At 50.6% G+C, this 22671-nt stretch overlaps 1 protein-coding gene across 3 annotated transcripts; it reads right to left on the bottom strand.

Annotated features, from left to right (window-relative positions):
* Positions 1-2570: 2570 nt before the first annotated feature.
* On the bottom strand, positions 2571-22616 carry LOC310891919 (peroxynitrite isomerase THAP4-like). 3 transcript variants are annotated; one of them, XM_083854142.1, is made up of 6 exons: positions 22209-22616; positions 20640-21796; positions 10453-10612; positions 7938-8047; positions 6551-6654; positions 2571-2911 (listed from the first exon to the last, which is right to left on the bottom strand). In XM_083854142.1, exons 1-6 carry the CDS (start codon positions 22466-22468, stop codon positions 2792-2794), a joined length of 1911 nt encoding a protein of 636 aa, XP_083710268.1. In that variant the 5' UTR covers positions 22469-22616; the 3' UTR covers positions 2571-2791. The 3 variants fall into 3 exon arrangements, with proteins under 3 accessions (XP_083710268.1, XP_083710270.1, XP_083710269.1); XM_083854143.1 differs by lacking the exon at positions 2571-2911 and adding an exon at positions 3434-5921; XM_083854144.1 differs by lacking the exons at positions 20640-21796; positions 22209-22616 and adding an exon at positions 16929-17079.
* Between the last annotated feature and the right edge of the window lie 55 nt (positions 22617-22671).

Below are 22671 nucleotides of genomic sequence, written 5' to 3'. Positions count from 1 at the left end.
CCTTTTAAATGAAGAGTAAGGAGCTGCAGAGACCCAGGTCCCCCCCTTCTTCCTGGGGGACACAGGCGATGCCCATGTCACAGGGGACCCCTGTGCCTACAGCCCCTTGGGACCACCCCTGCCACTGCTGGCCCTTCCCCTGGCACCCCTGCCCATCTGTCCCTTCTCCCAGGGGAGAAACGCTCTGCTGGACCGATCCAGCACCTCCAAAAGAGACCGGAGAGCCCCCCGCACGTGGATTCACGCAGCTCGCTGGCTGCCCGCTTACCTTGGGGCTTGCTGCCGCAGGGTGCCCACTGTGGGTGCTGCTCACAGGGCTGCACAAAGGAGACGGGGCTCAGCCAGGGGGGTTTGTCCTGGGGTGACAGGGGCACCCCCAGGCAGAGAGGGGTGTTTCTCACCTGCTGCTGGCAGTTGCAGGGTGGCCGTGGGGAGCTGGCACCGGTGGGCCCCAGGAGGCATAGAGCTGGGCACTCGGTGCTGCCCGCACCTTGTGCCAGGCAAAAACTGAGCAACCGGATCCCACTGCTGCTTGCTCACAGCCCCCAGGTTTTATCTTAAAGCCCTTGAAAAGAAGGAGCCTCATTAGTGAAGCAAATGTGTTGGCCAGCATCAGCTGCTGACCCGCCTCCCCCGTTGCAGGTGCCTTTGCGAGAGCCAAAGATGCGGCTGATACGGCGGCATCGCTCGCTTCAGTAACGGGCTTTGGGAGGAACGGGACGACTTGGAGAAGGAAGAAATCCAGAAACTGGCAGTTACCGTCCTGCTGTAAGCCGCCGCGCTGCTCGGTGGCAGCTCCGGGTCAAGCAGGGATGATCCGGCCCCAGATAAGGTCCAGCTGTGGCTGTGGGTGCCCCCCGAGCCCCGCAGCCCGCGGCAGGAGGAGAGGCAGCGGGGCGCCGCTCTGCCGTGTCTGCAGTGCTGGGGCTGGGCAGAGCACAGCCCACGGCGCGTTAATATTTGATGGGGGCATCAGGTGGCAGGGCCGGGCCCAGTCCTGCCACATCCCAGGAGCGCCTCTGGACCAGCAAGGGGCCGTACACACTCCTGTGTGCGCACAGCAACACGCACGGCTGCGGGCATGGCCCCATCGCTCTGCTGGTGGCAGATTTGGTGCTCGGCTCCGTTCCTGCCACTGCAAAGGGACGTTTGGGGGACTGGGGGAGTATTTAGTAACACTAAATAAAGCCCGTGCTAATAAAGCCCATACCAAGGGCTGGCACCAGCAGGGAGGAGGCCTGGGCAGCGGGGCCCGCCACGCCGCCCGCACGTCTGTTACTGATATTCAGCAGTGTTTGCGTTTCCTCACTCAACCTCCATCCATTATATATGGCCAGAATGTATCAGCGGAGCTCGGTTACACGAGAGAAATTCAATCGAGGGGTTGGAATAAAATCAAGAAGCAGGAGATCAAAGCCTTCAAATGGTAACTGCCCGGTGAGGATCCATTACAGGGCCCGCCTCATGCTCCCCCCGGGGCAGGCCGATGCCCTGGGGACTGCGGCTCCGAGGGTCCGCTGCCGCCGGCCCTGTGCCACACATGCCCATGTCCACCTTGGTGCCCACCCTGGTGGCCACCTGGACGCCTACAAACACCCACCCTTTGGCCAAATCTTTGACCCTGGATGGTTCGGGAAGTGCTGTCTGAACACACAAAACTCCCCTGCCACATTTTTTCTGTAAGCTTCTCAAAGCAGCATTAAGGTTCTAAATCACAGATTTTTCTGTTTATAGAAGTCAAACACGCTGTAAGGAAAGGTTTGAACGTGACATCTCGAGCTCCCTTCGACACCTGAAGGCAAAACCCCTGAGCCCAGCCTCCTGCAGCTGCTGGCACCGAGTCCCTTGGGACCCCGTAACTCCCAGCCCAACCTTCCCAGTGGCACCCAGACCTCTCACAGCTCAAAGCCCACTGCATCATTCCCCGTCCCTGCGTATACCTCTCACGCTGTTAGCTCTGGGAAAACCCTTGTCTCGTCTCTGCTGGAGACCAGAAGCAGCTCTAGATCTCAGTCTCCCTCACTGCTGAGGGACCCGATAACATTTTATGATGGTCAAATGCTGAATCATGAATAACAAGCTCAAAAAAAGAATTGCTGAGATGAATCCTCACTACTTAAAGTTTCTCTTGCTGCTCATTGACTCAAGATCTTAACCCATACTCTTGTGATACTCTGCACCGGAGCCAGAGAAGGTCTGGTCCTTGCCTCCAGGACTGCCCCATCCCATGCAAGCACAGCATAGCCCAACATCTTTTCAAGTCACTTGAGCGGCACCATCAGGAGCAGGTCCTGCAGCAGCTCTGTCCCACCACAAGAGGTGCTCCCTCGCTGAATTTCATCAGGCAGGAGCTGGAGTTCTCACAGCCAGCCCCTGTGATGCAAACCCATTCCTGATCCTGCCACGTCTGCGTCACCATGCAGATTACAGATGAAGGACCAGAAGGCTGAATCAGCAACCCCTTCTACCCCCCACAGCACACTAACACGCGTTAAAAAAGCCCTCTGTAGCTGCTGCCAGAGCAGAGGGACGCGCAGATCACTCAGCAATCACACCCAAAGACACAACCATAAAAATAAAAGCTTTTTATTATTATTATTTTTTTTTATATACCATTACAGGAACATCCAAGGAACATTCTCAACAGCACGGGCAGCTCCGCATCACCTGGGGGTGAGCGCAGGCACCCAGCTCCAGGGTCTGCTGTCCTGCGTTCCTGAGCTGCCGCTGCTCTCGGGGCACGAGGTCCAGCTCCTCGCCCTCGGCACGGAGACCCCTGGCCCTCTGGGCATCACGGCGTCACCTTTTTGTAGGTGATGTGAAGGTGTTGGGTCATGGGCTGCGTAGTGGTTGCCATGGAGACGGTTTGCTCTAGCTTCCCATCAGAATTGAGCCTGAATTTTCTGGTGATCTGAAAAGGAGATCAGGAAAAACAATAATAAAATCAAGCAAACGGCATCTAAGGGTAAAAATCCTTAACTGTGCTTTACGCCTTTCCTTTGCTACGTTTAAGTTTTGCTGTCAACGTACCGCGGATGAAAGGCTACACCCCCACTGCAACCATACAAGAAAACGATGAGTAGCTTTTTCTCCTAGAGGGGGCGGCCCTTTCCAAAATATCAGGTCTAACCCCCGAGAACATCATCCCCAGAGCAACACAAGCAGGCAGCGTGCTGCCCGTAAGTAGGGCTGACTACATGCCTTTTTAGAGCGTGGAAAATGAGCATACACAACCGTCATTCCAAAAAGGAGCAAATAACTGTGGGTGTCCAACGTGCTCATGATTAGCTGCCCTTTCAAAGCCCCTCGGGCCTGCTGACAAGCTGCTGTCACTGGGCTTTTGGCAGGAAACGCTGTGTCTTCCTTGGGGTATTGCCACACTGGTGGCACACCATGCAGCACAGAACTGTGCCTGTTGGTACAGGTGGATTACTTGGAGCAGGGAGATTATCTGAACGTCCATACCCTTGGGTGTTAGGTCTTGACTGGAGAGGGAGAGCGGGCCTTACACGAGCAGCACTATCTCTGCATGTAAGGTAACAGTTCATCCCTGCTGGAGAACGAGGGATTCACACAGAGCAAAGCCACGGCCACACACTATTGGAAATAAACCTTCTGGAGTCTGTAACACACCAGATTTCACTTGTGATGAGTTCGAGCTCTAGTGTGTTGGTAGGAAGGCCTGAAAAAAAATATCACCTGTTGTCTTTGCTTAAATTTAAGCATTTTTAATTGAGGAAAGAAATCATTCAAACAGCAGGTTTGTGTGTGGCTTTGATGTTACATTCCCCACTTCAAGTTTTCTATTTGAGTAATGATGGGTTTCAGTGAGGATGTTTTGTGGGGTCAACAAACAGGAAGACTCTGCATTAAACAGATTAACTTCTGCTAAAATTAACTGCTGTGGCTGTAAATTAATTAGAAAAGTGGTGCCATGGCTGGTGCCACTGTGCTGGGAGAGGAATGGTCTTGGCACTACCGCTGCCGTCCCTTTGGTACAGACAGGCCAACACCTGTCCGTCAGGAGACGGGCACCCGGCTGGAGGCCCAGGGAGATGCCCTGTCCTGGCTGACATTTTCAAGGCAGCCTCCAAAAACCATACAGGCTCTCTGCAAGGCATTTAACTGCAACAGAGAACAGCTTTGTTCATGCTGTATGGTGAGGCTGGAGTGGAGCTTTCTGACCTCGGGTCAGCCCAGGAAGCACCGTGTCCATCTGAGAGGGCTTGGCTGGCAACATCTTCCTCATCCTTCCACCTGACAGGCTGCGGGTCTGCTTGTGCTGCACTGAACCTCCAGAGGGAGCACCTGTGGTTACCCTGTGGAGCTAGAAAACTTAGGACCCGTGCAAATAGATGCTGGAACCCAGGTTTCAGCAGCTTCCAAACCGTTCAGGCCTGGGAATAGCACATGTTGTAAGCCTGCTCTTAGGTGTCTATGAAATAAAGGAAAGAAGTGAAACCACTATATTTAAACCTCAACTCTTGCTTCAAAATAACACTCCAGTGTGTTGCTCCAGCTGCCCGACTCTGCAGAAGGACACTATAACAATACAGATGATGTAACGGACACGGGAGTTCCCCAAGTGACAGCTGCTCTAAGAGGGCAGCCCGGCATGGCCCCCATACACATCGTGATTTGGCCTTTCAAGTGATTTTGGCGTAGATTTGCTGCACATCATCCAAAAGATGAGTTTACAGTGCCTAGTTCCACTTGGTGCTTCCCCTGCTGAACACAGTCCCGGGGATGAACAGAAACAAAGTCTTGGGGACAGCAGGATAACCTGCATGCACGATTAATTGGCAGTTACTTAAATGAGACTGATTTAGAAATTTCTAAAACGCAGTGCATTACAAGCAAGAAGAAAGCAGAGACTGTTAGGAGCACAGTATAGTCAAAAAGCATCTCACGGATTCACAAAGCACTTTCAAAACAATAGCTGCCTCCCCATAAGGCTTTTGCCAAGTGGATATGCTTAAGTGTACACACGTCAGTATTCCTACCAGTTCCCTTTCACCTTAAACAACAGTTAAAAAAGCAATTGCCTTTTTCAAAGAGCCGCATTCACATTAACATTGGAGTGGTTCATCCATCGGTGCTGAAAGAGGACTCTGCGCTTCTCTTTAAGACTGTGTTGAAAGTTGAATCAAAAGCGGAATTCATTCCTGCTGTTTTTCACAAAATGCCTCCATTTTACTGCAGTAACTTGCCCAAGGACAATGGAATCCTCCCATTTCTTTCAGAAATAAAATTGAGTTGATTTTCCAGAAGAAATGCTTTTTTTTGTTTTGTTTTAAAGATAGCTTTGGCTGATTTAGTATTTGACTTGGAAAAATAGAGAGTATCCCATTTTCTAGATCTTCCTCAAACAGCTCTCTCACACATCTCCAGAGACTCAGAGCTTGCTGCAAAGTGACCTCAGCATATCGCCATACACCAGGAAGATTTGGTTTGAGGTAGTTTACCAAACTGGGTACGAGTGTTGGAAGCAGCAAGATAAACTTGTGTCAGAGGACGTGGATAACAGGCAATGAGGGTGTGCTAACCCAGCCTAGCAGGAAGACACCAGATTTCCTGCTGCTCTACACTTTCAGCTTGTCTTGAAGACATGGAAAGAAAAAGAGTTTTTTGCAAATGTGTTAATTTCCAGTGCAGGTCACTCCAGGGCACTTCCAGAAGCTGTTGCCAGTCTGCATGCTCTAAGACAGCATCCAACCTCGTTAATACATCTGTTCCCACACATGCAGCGCGCGCCTAATGCCAGTGTCTAACACATCCCCTTCCATTTCAGCAGCCAGTGCCTGCCAAGCACACGACTGGCGCTCCTGCTCACTTCAGAACACCTCGTCCTCATCAACCCATCCTCAGCTAACTCTGGCTGCAGCCACAGCTCAGCCTGTGTGCTGCACCAGGGCTGCTTCCTGAAGCAGGAAAAGACAAATAAAAGAATACAAAATGTACTCATCTTTAACAAGAATTTATTTCACAATGTGTGACCCTAGCTGAGGGTTTCTGAAGGGCCCATTTTGACCCGTTACCAGTAGCATATGGCTCTGATCTCCTGAACAAAAACCAAACAGCAAAGGAGGAAATCTCTGATGACTAACGGAACAGCCAGAATGATCTGTCTCATAGGTGTGGAAGGCAGACCTGGAAAACACCTGTGACTGAAGGATTTGGCAGGGCAGCAGGGCTGGGATCTATACCTGCAGAGCGGGCCCTTCCCAGTGGGCTCGGTGCTACTGTTTAGACAAGACTTTCCTATTCTCTTCCCTAAGGACCTGCTACTGCCCTTGCTGGAGACAGGATTCTGGGTAGGCTGGTCTGACTCAGCGTGGCAGTTCTTATCTTAATGATTCCTTCTTGTCTTGTAATCTGTGAAGCAGCTTCTGAAAACTGTTACACAGAAAATAAGCAAGGATGCTGTGCAGTATTTCCAAGAAGACCTGAGGGTAATCTGTAATTAAAGCACTAATCGGCCTGTTCTCTCGACTAGACACCCTCGGGGGCTAGCGATATTATTTGAATGGCTAACCGAGTGTGAACTCACCTGCTCTACATGGGGCTTCTTGGCAAAGGAGATCCTGGCTATGGAGTGAGAAGCTATAGACAGCTCTTGTCCATTCACCTCCCCTTCTTCCACCTCCACAAGACCTGATAAGAAGCAAGGTCATAAATGCCAGGCTACAAAGGTTAATTAACAACGTCACAGTTATTACGCTATATAACAGATGAAGAAGATTTTTATCTGACCTAGCACATACCAACAACTGTAAATCCATGCAACCCCAGAAACAATGCTGGAAGATCTAGCCAGACTTACTCACACACTGTGCGATAGGTATTGCATTGCTACCGGCAATTTTCCCTTCAGCACACGCTCTCTAGTTTTAGATCCTTATTTAACCGTGTTTAAAAGTTCTTTAGTTATAATATAACGTAGATGCAGTTCTCTCTCTCATTCAGTCCCTGCAGGTGCACAAAGAGTACCAAGGCAGTAATTCCGGACAGTGGGAGATTCTCCTAGTTTAGGAACTAAGAGGACCATACTGAAATTACTCTTGGACATGGCAAAGGGAACAGGAGAGAAGCTACCCATTACAGTGCTGCAGCCGGGCAGGGTTTGTAATAGGAAACTTGTGGTATGAATCACACCAAGCACTCTGGGAAGGAGAGGTCGCATGGGAGGTTTACCACCACCGCAGCCTCGCCTTGCCAGGCTCACAAGCTCTGCTCTGCACCACAGAATCAAACACAGTGAGAGTTAACATCAGTAACGACAATCTAAGTGGGACATTGAACCTGACTGTGCTCAGAAATAGCAGCCGGCCAGCTGCTATGCTAGCAATGGGAGGACTCCAGACAGATGAGCTCATGACCTGAGGCATACACCCTCTCTGTTTCTACCACAGGGTCTACTGTGGCCAACTCACGGGAACAGTGAGAATGACGCGTCTTATCTGTACAAGTTCTCCTTTTCTCCCTGCAAAAAACACACTTGGATACCATGAAGGCAACAAGAATGCCAGTGGCCACTTATCACCTGCCACGATTAAGTGCCAGGCTGTAACTTGTCATGAATTGAGGGGTTCTTTTGTTTCAAAAAGTTTTAAAAAGTATAAATACCAACATACCATTTTAGGAAAGGATATCCCTCAAGTCTCCTTCATGAGTGATATTTTGATTTGCAGTCCTTTCCTGTCTGAGAAAGCTAGAAAGCCTTGCTGCCTGGGCAAAGCCATGTAGCCAGTCCTAGAAACATGGTGCTTTTGACTCAAGCTCATTAACAGCAGGATGGGGAGATGCTGCTCTTTGGTGCTGAGCCCACAGTGAAAATAAACAAAATGGAACTGTTAAAGAGGTCCAGTAATTTTCTAGAAGAGTGATGAATGGCACCGCAGGACAAGGACCTCTTCTCTTCCCCAAAGATGCAGTACCTGTGTTCTGGGCGCTGATGAAGGCCACCTTATTAGTGTCAGGTTTGAGGCGGATGAACCCACATTCTCGGTGCATTGGTTTCCTGGTGTCTGGATGGAAGGCGTTGAACCTGAGGGGAAATCAGAATAGAAACGTCGCTGTATTGTTGCACTGAAAACACAGGGTTTGGCCTGGTTTCATCTCAGAGAAAACTGTATTTTATTTAACCATTTGACTGCCTGCATTTGAAGAGTAAGAGACTGACAATACTTCACGGTTGGAAGACGTAAGCGTGTAAAAAGACAGTTCCTTTATGTGCACAGCTAGACCCTCAGAGCTGGAAGTCATTATTTAAGTTCAGGCTTCTGATTTTCCACAGCTCCTGGGTCTCTCTAACTACTAGCTTAGAAACTCCCTTGGGTTACAGTAAGACATGTTGCTGATGCTGAAGCCATACTCTGTCGCAAATTTCCTTCTCTCAAACAAGTAGCTGGCCTTACAATATCATCTTTATTAAATTTTTTAAGATCTGTCAGTTTTTTTCTTTGTACCTTACTTGCTGCAGGCAATAACACTGCAGACTTATTTCTCCCCACCTCGAAAAGGAAAAAAAAAATCAGCTCGGATGCTTGCTTATTCTTCATAATGCCTTACAGCTGTACATTTGGTCAGCCATATCACAGGCAACACCTACGTATTATTACACACGACCATATGTTGCGTCAGTGCTACAGCACTCCTGAGTCTACACAGGTAACTGAATTAAACCACACGGCGAGCTGAAGCAGTTATTTAGTGAAGAAACACCGAGAGCCAAAAAGCCCAAAGAAAGGGCTTCCTGTGTGAAGTAAGAGCTACTGAATCACTCAAAGTCGCCATCTCCCAAAAGAAAACACAAAAGGAAACTATAAGCAAGGAAGAAGAGCACAGCACAGGCATGCCGTTACAGAATTTGGGTGCTTACAGCTGCTTCTGGCTCCCCGGCATCCTCTGGGCACACAATTACTCCTCCTGCTTGGCCGTGTCTCTATACACAGGATGTCTCCTCCTAACCACACGGTGACAAGGACCAGGAGTGACCGATACCAGCAGTGCAGGACTGTGGCTATGCTAAGGACTGCCCTAGCATCCCAGCCTGCGTGCTCTGCACTTAGCGCACCCTGCAGGGACACGCGTCATGCTGAGACTGTCGAGAATCAAAGGGGGAATGAACTTCAGGCTGCTCTCAGTGCCTGGAGTGTCTGGGAGACGTGTGGCTTGTCTTGTAACGGTCTGGGGTACTGGTTGAGGAGCCAGGTCCCTCACCTGCCCATTTTCCCAAAGCTTCCCAGAGTTCAGCAGTTCTGAGCTGTATTTCCACAGCAGAAGAATACAACTCCGACCAGCAAGTGACCCAAAAGCTGGAGTCGGGGCGTGCTGGGTGTAGAGCACAACTGTCGGAGCCCTGTTTCTTTTGGCAACTGAACTAAAAATATCACGCCTTGCCAACAGCTCTGTCGCAACAAGCGATGCACACCAGGAACGCAGGGTACCATTCACACAACGTCAGTGTCTTGTAATTATTCCTCTCTCTGGTTCTCAAAGCAACAATCTCTCCATCTCAACCCTCCCAGCCAAAGGATCAGCACTGAACCGTTAGCTAACATGCCACTTCTCCTCCTCCAGATTCTGTATTTCTCTTCGAACAATTACTGGCAAACAAAGCAGTTAAGCTGTCTGCCTGATATCCAATACAGCTTGTTGAACATTCAATTTTTCTCAATTTTTTCACGTCGGTGAAGACTGGGGACCACAGTTTAAAATGGACAAACCCGTTAGCTATGCCACCGTGCCTTCATTTATATCCGTAAGTGTCAGCTTGACAAAACAGAGTGATGGTGGTTGTAGGGTAACGCTATTACTTGAGGATTCATTTCTAATTAAACAGCTGCCACCAGCAACAGGAACGCTGTCTTCTCTGGCCGTAAGGACAACATCTTTTGGCTAACACACATGCACAGCACGTTAAAGTGGAAGGATCACTGACCTTTCAAAGACAGGCACTGAATTTGCCCAAACTATAGGGATGTTTGTGTTCAGGATGGGGCCAATCTCGTTGCTGATCCCAGCACCTTCCGTTGCTTCTCCCTGTGTAACCCTCAAGAGTGGCAGGCTGCAAGAATTGCATGTTGTGCCACGGTCATGGTCCTGACCCTCTACACATACGCGACAGCACCAGAGGTGTGACCTCACTTCTGAAAAGCTCTGTGGAGTCGCACGGTATGTTTAGGTTTAGGCCAGTGAACGGTCGCTGATTGCAGGTGTGCAGCTCTGGGCACTACACAACAGCGCACCAATTTATCAGCAGTTTTAAAGCAAAACAACCCCCCCAGAAAAGCAGACCACCCAGCTACATGCCGCTACATTGCCTCATTTGGTAGATGAAAAGCGGTTTATTTTGCAGCTGGAAAAGAAACGCAACCAACAAATCTCACTGCAGCCACACCTGCTCTGATCCAAAAGCTGCTGCCAGCACAGACAAACCTCGAGACTTACGAGAAGTTGAGCATGGGCTGCCCCACGTGAGAGATGTGCACTTCCTCCAGGTACTGGAACGGCTTCATCGTGGGGAAGGTGCCGTCCCCCGGGGGGTCCGAGAGCCAGGTGCCCAGCATCCAGGACAGGGGCTCCATCACAGGGTTCAGCTGGGGAGTCTCTGCGGAGGAAGAGGAAAGAATGAAGACATTTCATGGGCCTGCTCTACGGCTTGCTGTTAACAGCTGGGTGGAGGAAGAACGTGAAACACCTCAGAAATGGTCCAACGCATCAGGAACGCTTTTCTGCAGAGCAAAGTCAGCTCCAAGGCGCAAGGAGAGTAAGCCTGTTTTCAGACCTGCTCGTGGCCTCCCCCGGGGCACTATTCCCGGCAGTGCCTTTCTGCCCCCTCTTTCTGGCACCGACTCGAAGGGAAAAGTCCCCTCCCTTCAACACGCAGGGAAGAAGTCTGAAATCACAGAATCTCAGGGTAAAGAATGAAGCATGATAAACGATATCAGTGACAGATCTCCAGTGCTCTGGCGCTGATTTTTCTCAAGCACTAAGGACGGGCTGTTCCTGTTTGTTTTGGAGCCCAAGGAAATGAGTCCTCACTTCAGAGGAAAAAGAAAGTCAGGCAGCATCCGTATTCAAAATCAAAGTTTACCTGTATTTTTTTTAAGAGGTTAATAATGAGCTGTACTTTTATAGAAAGAGGCAGAGAGAGTTCAGAAATTGCTCTGCTTAGGTGCTGGACTAAGGCTCACTGAAAGGTATTACAAATACTGCTGTGCACGTAAGTTAAAGCATAAAACAGAAGAGAAAGGTACTCCCGTTTGTCACTGCATTTATTAAGAAGCAACCAAGGCCTGCTTCACAAAGCTAAAAGGCTCCTTTAGTGAATCGTTTTAGAAGAGCTTTGATAAGCAACGGTTTTGCATTTTGCTATGATTTCACAGGGTGTGAGCTGGAAAAAAAAAAAGAGAGAAATTGAGACAGACATTTTAAAGTCATGTGAACAACAAAGCAGATCCTCTCCTGCGATGTAAACAGGGAAAGTGATACAGCACCCACATGATCCTAGGAAAGACCTCTACAAATAGAGATGAGGGGGCCCACTGCAAAATCTAGGCTGGCTCCATTATGCAGCTGAGTAAGTTCGCTTAAAGCACGCCCTCCTCCCACTCGTGTGCGAAACGACAGGCAGTGGCAGGCCAGGGGCTAAACGGGTGTTTTCCACACCTAGTGATATCATCTAGTACAGGAATAAGCTGCCTGTCTGGCTGGTCTAGAAGGCATGGACTCAGCTGCGAGGAGAAATGGTGCCCTAAACAAAAAATTGTCCGAGTTTCACTGCTCAAACCCAACCCACAGGCAAAAAAAGACCGAGCAAGGAAGATTGGAGAGGTCACACTAGGATGCCAAAGTAGGGGAACAGATTTTTCACCAGTAAAAGACAGCCACTTTTATTCTTTACTCTCTCACAGCAAGTTTAAAGACAGAATGACAACTAGCAAGTCGTCAAGAGGCTGCTAGTTTCTTTATCCTCATGTACTCTGCAAGCAAAGCAACCTGAGAAAACACGAGCTCTCGCTACGAAACAAAGTGGTAAAAATCTGCAGCATCAAAGCAACCCCCTGCAAAGAGCACCCCGCATGTTCGTGCAGGCACCGCCGGCTTACCGGGGGGTTCCTACAGGCTGCCCAGCAGCGGCAGCTACCGGGCTGTCCGTCACTGTCCCTACCTTCCACCTGTCCTGTCGGCAGCCCAAGCAACAGCACGCTATCTTCGGGTGCAGTGAGCACAGTGACTTTAATACAGCGATTACCGCTAACTGAAGTTCAAAATTATTGCTAGGAGAAACTAAATGCCTCTAGGCTGCTTCTTAGGAACCACTTTTCCTTCCCACTTGCAGTCTCAGAGCAGGCTGTGTGAGAGCACAGACGGCATCACCACCTTGTCCACCTGGTATCTGTCTTCCCCTTGCAACCCGCACACGGTGCTTTTCCTCCCGAGCTTTCTGCAGGCCCTGAAGCCCCCCACAGAAGGGAAGAGCAAAGCTTTGGAAAGGTCAGCGGAGACTGCAGCCTGTGCTGCTGCTGCCCTCTTCTGGGCCAGGAGATGGCAACAAAGCCTAGGACCAGGACAGCTTCCATCCTTCCTTTTCTCCTGCTTACCAGCTGTGCTGTGGGAATAAGGACCGGAGAGAGACTCAGTGATGCCCAGGGGAATAAGCACATCCTGATCACTTCCTATACGCTGCTGCTTCTTACCTTTGGCATCGGACTTTGGACTAAGTTCTGTTATCACCCCCGGCAGCCTTCTGTGCCAGAGAGCTGAACTGAAAGGGCAGAAAAGCAATAGCAGGGAGGCTGACGGGAGAAAGGCTGATTGAGGGCATCAGAAAAGAAAGGTGATTGAAAAAAAAATTGCTTCTTATGTCACGGATAAGTAAATGTAAGACTATTGTAGCAATAAATAATTTTACAGAGGAAAGTGGAAAACATCTGTCTACTGAGCTGCTTTGTTTGTAACACAGACTCGGAGATACGGTCTCTGTCAAGAGGAATTTCACTGAAGGAGGAGCATGCAAATTCTTCTTTAACAATCTACATTCATAGCTCACTTTTACAAACACATTTTAAGCCACAGTAGTAGGCAAGTGCCTGAGAATAACAAAAAATACAAACCACCTCTGGGAACTTGCACTGCAAGACACGCTGTCCTCCCTTCTACATGTTTAAAGCCTCAGATAGCGTCCTTGCAAGACTGATGAAGCAAATCTTGGTCTTTTTGCGTCCACGTGCACAGTTTCTTTTTTGTGTAATAACAAGTAAGCTCACACTACAGCCTCTTCCTTAATAAGGACCTTCATGGTGTCACTCTCCCCTACCAAATTATATGTTTTCTTGAAGCTCTTCCCAGCACCTCGAGACCTCTGCTCCTCTACAAAACCCAAATGAAGTCAACCACCACGTTTAAAAGTCGTGGTAACAGCTTGGGAGACAAAAACCACAGCAACGTGATCAGCAACATGATCACCTAGATCTCGTTTCTTCAGGAAGCTGTTCAGGCCACACTTTCCCCCGAGACCGCCGTGCCCAGGTCCCGGGGACACAAGTCAGCTCTGCTTCACCTTCTGACCTCGCTGCATCCCTCCGGCCTCGCGGATGGGTTGTTTCCACTTCCTTCCCATTCACAGGGGTTTAGAAGTCAAATCTCTCCCCGCACGGTAACGAAGTCAGGCTGTAACTGGCTGCCCACGCTCCGCAGCGAGGGACGATGCAGTCTCCCTGCCGCGAGATGAACCGGACAAAGCGGACGAGCGATCCCCCAGGCCATGTCTACGCAGGCCTCAGCCAGCGTGGCTCTGCAGCGCGATCCCTGGCACACAAAGCTATGCTGGCACAAATCCCCGTGCGGTTTTATCAGCAAAAGTGCAGAGTGAGCAGCCAGTTGGCTGCTAATGAGACAGCTAACCTGTTTCTCCTAAGCTGGGGAATACTTGCTGCATGAAACTTCAGCGAAAAGAAAAGAAAATCTCACCTGGCACCTTCCGTCTTCAAGGTGTGGGGACTACCGCCAGCAGCTGGGCAGCCTCCTGCAGCCCTTTCTTCATCTGAGACGCTTACTAGATTTAAACCATCGTCAGCAACATTCCAGTAATTAAGGAGCAGCCTTGTTCTGCGCACTTTTTGCCCAATTAGGTACAGAAGGTGGCTTTATTCCCTGCTGCCCCTCTCTCCAGCATTGTACCCCTTACACTTGCTGATGCTCTCTCCCAGCGAACCAGTAAAGCACTCCTAGCGCTGACGTGCTCTAACTCCATCCCTGCGCTGAGGGGGGAAATGTGATTACACTCACAAATTCGCATCTTACGCCCTCTATTAGTAATTAATTTCATAACCAAGCACCAATCTGTTACTGCCTCTGTGGTAAAACGTTCCAGTGTCTGCAGTCACTACCAGACCTCTCCCGCACTACAAAACACAGAGAAAACAAATTCTTAAAATTACATACTGTTATGGGAAACCCAAACATCCTAAAGAAAGCTTACCTCAATGTATGTTATACTTTCTTTCAAGTTTTCCTTAGTTAGCATTTTCATTGCTTCCTAGTCACAAGCTATTGTATTTGTGTGTGGGTTTTTTTTGTGTGTCTGTGAGTCATTGCCCACTGACTTCAGAAATAAATGCTTAATCCACAAGCTGAACAGGCCATTAGGGGAAAAAAAAAAAAAAAAACAGAAAAGAAAGCAGACCACTCCACAGGAAAAAAAAAAAAAAAAAAAGATGCAGAAAACAGAGAAGCAACAGGTCTTGCTTCCCCCCTTCCAACCTCCTTTCTCTCCGTGGGGACAGTGGAAGGGCCATTTCCTGATGAACCCGGTCCTGAAGACAGAATTCCTACAAGGAAATTTTTACCCTGAATCCATCCGACAGCCACAATCTTGCGGTCACTATTCCCAAAGCATGCTCCTGTGAAAGAGCGAACCTAAAAACCTAGACAGCCTAAGAGATAATATTGTTTAGGTTTAGCTAATCAGCATTTGAAAAGATAACGCAGCTGATAATCTCACAGATCATAGATCTTGAGACACACACACACACAGAAGTGCAATCACTTGTCCCAGGTCACTCAGCTTGACGGGGATTTCTAAAACCAACGCAATTACCTGCACAGGGCAGGAGAGGAGGGGGGCTCGCTGTGTGTCCAGCTGGTCCCCGCTGCTCCAGCGATGCTCGAGGCAGCTCAACTCTGTCATGGAATCACAGAATATCCCAAGTTGGAAGGGACTCACCAGGACCACCGAGTCCAACTCCTGGCTCCACACAGGACCACCCAAAAATCAAACCCTATGTCCGACAGCCTTGGACAAATGCTTCTTGAACTCTGGCAGGCTCGGTGCCATGACCACTGCCCCTGTTCAGTGCCCGACCACCTCTGGGTGCAGAACCTTTCCCTAACCCCCAGCCTGACCCTCCCCTGTCCCAGCTCCATGCCGTTCCCTCGGGTCCTGTCGCTGTCCCCAGAGAGCAGAGCTCAGCGCCTGCCCCTCCGCTCCCCTCGTGAGGGAGCTGCAGGCCGCCATGAGGCCTCCCCTCGGCCTGCTCTGCACCGGGCTGAACAAACCCAAGGACTTCAGCCGCTCCTCACGTGTCTTCTCCGAACCCTTCACCATCTTTGTAGCCCTCCTCTGGACACTCTCTAACAGCTCTATATCCTTCTTATATTGTGGCACCCCAAACAGCACACGGCACTCGAGGTGAGGCTGCGTCAGGCAGCGCAGAGCAGGACGATCGATCCCTTCCGATCCCTTCCCTCCGCCTGCCGGCAGGGCTGTGCCTGAGGCCCTGCAGAGTACGGCCGGCCCTTTTGGCTGCCAGGGCTCATTTTCACCTTGCTATTGCCCAGAACCCCCAGATCTCTTTCTGCAGGGCCGCCCTCCAGCCTCTCGTCCCCCAGTCTGTACGTACAGCCAGGGTTGCCCCTTCCCAGGCGCAGAATCCAGCACTTGCTCCCTCTGTATTATTGGTGATTGCTCAGCCCTCTCATTTGTCCACATCTCTCTGCAAGGCCTCTGTACCCTCAACGGAGTCAACCAGTTGTCAGAACTTAGTGTTGTCCGCACACGAAGTATGCCTTCAAGTCCTGCACCTGAGTCCATTTATGAAGACACGAAAGAGAACTGGCCCCAAATCGGAGCCATGCGGAACCCCACTGGTGACTGGAGCCCGTCAGCCCCAGGGCAGCACGTGCACGGGCTGCAGGTGCTGGAAATCCTCACCCAGCCTCTCTCCTGACACCTTGTCACAGATTTGGCCCCACTCTTAAGCTCCGTGCACATATTCCTGTTCCTTATCTCACTCTTTGCTTACCTTATCCTTCAATCTTTGTAACGCTTTATTGACCAACCCTCTGTCCCAGCCGTTCCCATCCATTTCTCCAGGTAGATAAGGCAGAAGAGCTGCGATCAGCACCTGCCATTCCAGAATAAATATATTTTTCTTGTTCTCGCACCCCCTCACATCTCTTCCCACTGACGCTGAGGAACATAGCTTTACGACTTGCTTCTGCAAAACAAGCAAAAGTCTCTTGCCACCTTGGTGGAAAACGCTCCCACTGAAGAGGCACCGGGTCTCCAGTTCCGCACAAAACCATGTTTAACGTTCATGTCCTCCTGCCTGTGTTCCCAAAGCTCACCAATTACCCTTCATCCACACGCAGAAAGCATTATAAACAGCTGCACTTCTATGAGGTTTTGTACAAATACTAAGAAACAAATCTAAACTGGAAAGAAACATTTCCAATGGCTACTTAGCAAAATTCTGATTGTTTTCCACGTGGACCCATTTTGCAAATCTCCTGCCTTTAACATGACCTTCATGAAAGCAGACACGGAGTTTGGAACGGGCTCCACGTAAGCTCAGAATGCTGAATATGAACAACTCTACCTCTCTGATAAATGCATGTACTTTAAGCACATTGAATCCTACCTGCGTTTGCTCCACTGCTGGCCATAGCGTGCCGAGTTATTTTCCTATCGCTTGGTCTAGCTCTCTAACCACCTTTGCTCACCAGAAAGTGTCCTGCACTTGGTTGATAAGATGGCTATAAGGGAAGTGATCTCACGATGAGGTAAGAAAGTTATCCTAGAGCCTGCTGGGAGATGTAGTTTTACAAAAGGATCGAACACCAGGGCATTAAGGCAACGTGACCTTGTGAAAGCAGCATCTTCGTTTTGGCTTCAGGAACATGATGCAACCAACAGAGCTGAGAAGGCTTCCAGCAGAACTAGCTGGTTAGATGCTATGTGTGCTGAACAGGAGCACGCTGAACTGCTTCCCCTTCCCTTGCAGTCCATGTTCTTCCCAGCTCACCTTCCCCAGGAGATTGGGGCTGTATTTCTTTGCTCACTCTCTCCCTAATTTCTCCCAGTGCATCCTCTTGCTCCTTGGAAGATGTGTCTAATCTTGCTCTGCCTGGTGCACCCTGTCCAGCCATGCTCTGTCAAAAACATTTCTCAGCCACTGGCCTGCAGACACCAGAGGTGGCCCACGAAACAGAAGGAAACGTGTTCCCACCAAACAAGCAAGCAAATTCAAAGTTTAGCACGGAAATCGTCACTACAGCAGCTGTGCAGAAAACCCAGGGGTTTTCATAAAACAAGTTAGTTGATCTCCCTGCTACGAAAGGCTGGAAAAGGCCACGTCTGTGCACCGTGACGGCCTGAGCGTGCTGTGAGGCAAACTCACCCGGACTGAGTCACCAGTCCTCAAGCACGGCTGGCAGGGACCGCGTGTGCAGCAGTCTGCAGAAATCTGCTCCTTCCAGATGGCTGTCATTTGGGTGCAGCCAGCAGAAACCTCCTTGTGCAGCTGGAGGAGCATTTCAGCCGAGAACGATGGGCACGAGGAGCTGCCCGACCGGTGAGATGCCAGGCGAGAAGCACGCGGCAGGAATCACAGGGCCTCTTTGCAGACAGCAGCATCGCCGTGGGGTGACACCTAGGGCATCGCCACTCTGCTGTGCGCTAGGGCATCCCGTTCTCTGCCTTTCCAGACAAAAAACGTGGCTGTCCGGTCTGATACGCTCATAGCTTGAGGCTGTAAGCCATCCGAACATGCAGGGGACCATCAGAAAACCTTAAAAACGCAACTTGCTAAACAGATCCATGGGACAGATCACACTGACTGCCCGGTAAGCCCAGCACGCAGTCCATACAAGAGCAGCACACGACGCTTTTAAGAGGGCTTCGCACTGAGACCAGGCAGCGCAGGTGGGCCCAAAGCACATCCCTCTGCTCCGAATTTCGTGCACGCAGCCGGACATCGGGCGGCAGCGGGGAGGACAGCCGGCAGCACGCTGGAGTCAGGACGTAAACAGGCAGCAACCTGCCAAGTCAGCCCGGTCGCGTACCTTCCTTACGCTCCCCATCCCCAAGGCACCGGCTTTAGAAAAAAAAGAAATTGCAGGCTCAGGTTTATAGCTATTAACATCACCTCATCTACGCACCGTATGATTTAGGACAACTGAAATGTAGCTACTACTAAAGACTATAATTATTATTAACCTAATACTTGTTACCTCAGTTTTTATGAATACCAAAAAGCCCTCTTCAATTCAGTTTTGCATCAGAGTACAATTTAGTGTCTGCGCATAAAACAGGCTCTGCCCAGCAGCAGTCAGCTGCGCTTAATCAGGTATTTTGACTGCCATAAACTATTACTAAGAGCACAAGAAAAAAACAATGCAAAGCAGAAGAGCACCAAGATGAAATTAAAACAAAAGCTGGCCAGCCCCTAACAAACCCTTGGAAAAGTCACCAGCAGAATGGTTCCCTAAGAACTTCTCATCGCCTAGAGCTACAGTCACCAAAAGGATTTGGTTTTCTCACGTTGGTCTCTAGTTTTGTTGATAAGAGATAGCAGAATGGGTAACAAGTTGATCACTTCGTTAAAAAAAAAATTGACATTTCACCTTATAGAATTGAAGACGCAATTCCTATGTTCTTACAAAATTCTTACTGTGTCATTCGCATGTTCTCATACATGTACACGTTAGAACATCTGCCTCAAGAAAGAAAACAAAATCACAGTATTTCCTACAAAAAAAGAAAAGCAACATTCAGGACGCCCTCCTTGCAACCAGCATCTCATTGCAGGCATTTCAACACTGCCAGACACCTTTTTTATATCCCTCTATATGTATACTTGGGAACGATAATTACGGAACCCTAATTTTGTATTTAGTCATTTCCTTTAGTCTGACACCAAAGCAGTACAGAACCGTAGACAGGAAGGCACAAATAAGAAGACCACGCTGATTTCGCACTGCAGCGAAAAAAATCTTTTCCCCCTCTACCCCAATCAAAGCATGAGCTTTCCACTGGAAAATTACAAACACGTGGAGAAAGTAGCGCTGGGTATCAGCCTGTGAGAACTTTGCTGGGGTTTATTTTCCTGCACTCGAGTGAGGAAATAGGCCATGCTGTAGGAGTCTGGAGAGCGCGTCTGCCTATGCCAGGATCACGTTTCTAACCATGCCTACTACCACGCGGCTTCAGAAAACAAGGAAGAACCTCACGACGGATGCAGAGGGGAGAATTACCTTGGCAAGAGTTTCCAACACACCTAGCCATCCTTGGGAAGCTGCTTCAAGAAAGCTCCGGGTCACGCATCCTTCACAAAGTAACCCTACGCAGCCACACAAACACCAAATACCATTAAAGCCTTCTAGGCTTTTCCCCAAATTATACCTAACAACTGAAGTCACTGTGCAAAAGTTTTGTCGTTGTTCAAGATTTGGATTAAATCACTCTTCTTGCAATAGAAAGGGGTAAGGCCCGATCTGACTCCTCGGTAACAGAATTTCACGCCATCTCATCGCTCGTTGAGCTCCCCTGTATTTTCAGGTGTTTCACTTATTATTTATTTTACTGATAGAGAAGTCATTTCCTATCTCTTCGCACTCTATTATCTGTTTCCTGACTTCTGCCTTCTGAGGGAGGAAATTATCAAACTGAACGCAGTATTTCAGTCAAGAAGAACGTCGTCAACATGTACGATGACAGTCGTGTCTGAGACCTACTACCTCACTTGGATTTCTTGTATCCCAAGTACTGAGTACAGTACATGAAATCCAAGATCAGAAGCACTTCTTACATCACTAGAGAAGACTACAACAGCTTTTCCCAAATACCTTCTGTTCATGACAGCTCATTAAGGCACAGAAAAATTTCACAGACACACTCCAAATCATGTCACAGATGAACAAGCTAAAATAATCCAGGAAGAAAAAAAAATTCATCACAGGAGTTGTCCTCCACACCATAACCTAACTTTGCGCCCCACCACCTCGGAAAGCTATACGGAAACAACGCGTGCTATTTGCAACTTCGAGGAGGCAAAGTTTGGAGAGCGCAGCAGTGACTTCTACCAAACAGCCAACACTGTCAGGGAAAAAAACCAACCAACCAACCACAACAGGCTTGTGGAATACAAGAAATAGCTCACGTGCCCAAAAACCTGTCCAATTCTTTCACTTGCATCCCTTGGCCTAGCATGAGCTACTACTTCCCTTTCCAAAAACATACCTGTCTCCTGTCTTTAACTCACTGCATTGCTATTACCTCTAACTTAAACAGCCTCTTATTGTTAAGAAAATGATGAATTCTGCCTGAATGCAAAGACGCTGTAAATACTGACCACAGTCCTGGGATAGCAGGCTGTTCAAGTAAGGGAAACTGATCCTCTTCAGCTCATCTAGCTTCTCCTTCAGCTTCCTGACTTGACTGTCCGAGCGGCTGATCCTCTGCCTCAGAAGTTTCAGCTCTCCATTCTTCTTCTCCACCTGTTCACGCAAGCAGCACACCTGACTTTTGCTTTGCCTGGAGGAGAAACAGTACGAGTGGAGGGAGTCAATGAGCTTGCAGGCTCCCGAGGCCGACATGATGACCTCGTTGATCGACATGGGGTTGGCATCCGTGTCCCCCTTCTGTCCCACCACAGCCTCAGCAGCAGGCTGAGGGGTCAGGTCTGCTGGGGATGCCGACAAACTCTGGGAAGGTTTCTGAGGGGTTGCAGTAAGGGATGAAGTAGGGGAGTCTTCTGTGACAGTCTTATCGTGTCCCATGAGATTGCTACTGCAGCTTGGTTCCACGTCTCTCTTTGGCCTTTTCCTTTCTAGCTGCTCTTTTGGGAAAGATGGCCTCTCTCTGGCATGCTTGGAGGAAAAGCTGTAAGAATGAAGGGAGCCGATGAACTTGCAAGCACCAGAGGCAGGAGGCGTGAAGTCATCCACCGATATGCCACTCCTGTCTGCTATCCAACTCCCCGTCCAGGTGGTTTTAGGACAGTCCTCCACAGAAGATCTGTCAGACTTTTTCTGAGGTCCAGGCTTTGCAACTAAATTATCCCCTAACGTCCTTGTCCGAGGGCCTTCCAGCTCACTGTGGAGATCCTCTTCCTCCTCGGACATCGACTCGATATCCTCTTGCAAAGTCGCCTCCTCCATCTCGTTCGTCCCTTGCATTACCATAAAGTCCTGGTCAGGAGACGAGGTCCTCTGAACTACCTCACGGCCTCCTTCCCTTGGGTCCTCTCCATCCTGCAGCGGCACCTGGCTTGCTATTTTTCTCTTGCTTCTGACATAATCCAGGTTGTCGCGTTTTTTCTCCGCAAGCTGGAAGATGGTAGGGACGGCAGTGGGCTTCAGCAACCGGTGCTGGTCTTCCAGCCGCTTTGAGAAGCTGTCTTTGGTGAAGTGCTCGCTGCAGAGGAAGGAATACTTGGTGGGGGTCCAGTTGTCTCTCTGAACGGCTTTTAGCCACTGGATCAGGCGCTTCGAGTCCTTCAGAGGGAATCTAAAACCGGGAGGAACAAACACGCGAACGTAAGGGGCGATAGCTGCGACCACAAAGACGAACGCTCCCAAGTTTTGGCCGTTCCCCCGAAAGTTGTGACTCGGCAGGTCGGGCTGGGCGGTGGGCCGAGCCGCCTGACCTTCGTCTCCCCCGCTGTGGGCACAGCCCCGCGGCTCGGGGCAGGCTCGGGGGGCCGGGGGGCCGCTGCCAGCCGGCTGCGCCGCACAACAAAGAGCCGCCGGGGCTCGGCCGGCCGCCGCTGTCCCGCCGCCGGCTGCGGGAGCGCCCAGGGCGCCGTGCGGCCGCCCACCGGAGCCCGGCCGGAGCCCGGAGCGTGGCGGAGCCGCCCCCCGCCCCCGGCCCGGGCACCGCCGCCCCCGGCTCCTCGGCACCTGCGGGGCCGCGGGCTCACCTGTGGAAGGAGACGGCGCCCCGGTGCGCCTTCCCCTGCCGGTTGGAGCAGTTGGCGGCGGCGCAGCAGATCACCATCTCCGGCCGGCGGCCGGGCCCGCCCCGGCCTTCCTCCTCCTCCTCCTCCTCCTCCTCCTCCCGCCCCCCGCCGGCCCGGCCCGGCCCGGCCGCCGCCAGCCGTACAGCAAGATGGCGGAGCCAGGTCACCCCTCCGCCCTGGGGAACGGGGCTCCGTACGGCGCCGCCGGCAGCCACCAGCATGGCGGCCGCCGTGTGGCCGCCGCCATTTTGGCCGAGGGGCCGCCGTACGGAGCGGCCGCTGAGGGCGGGGGGGGGCTCCCGGCGCCGCTCGCTTGCCTCCTCGGCGCTGCCGGGCGGCCGCCTCCCGAGGGACGGGCTCGGCCCGCGGCGGCTGAGCGTGGCCGAGCGGGTCGGGAGAGCGGGGCTGCCACCCTGAGGGCGGA

The sequence above is a fragment of the Anser anser genome (genome assembly GCF_964211835.1).
Source record: "Anser anser genome assembly, contig: HAP1_SCAFFOLD_467, whole genome shotgun sequence".
NCBI lineage: Eukaryota > Metazoa > Chordata > Aves > Anseriformes > Anatidae > Anser > Anser anser.
The sequence above is the reverse complement of the archived record's forward strand: the minus strand, read 5'-3'. Positions and strand labels throughout refer to the sequence as shown.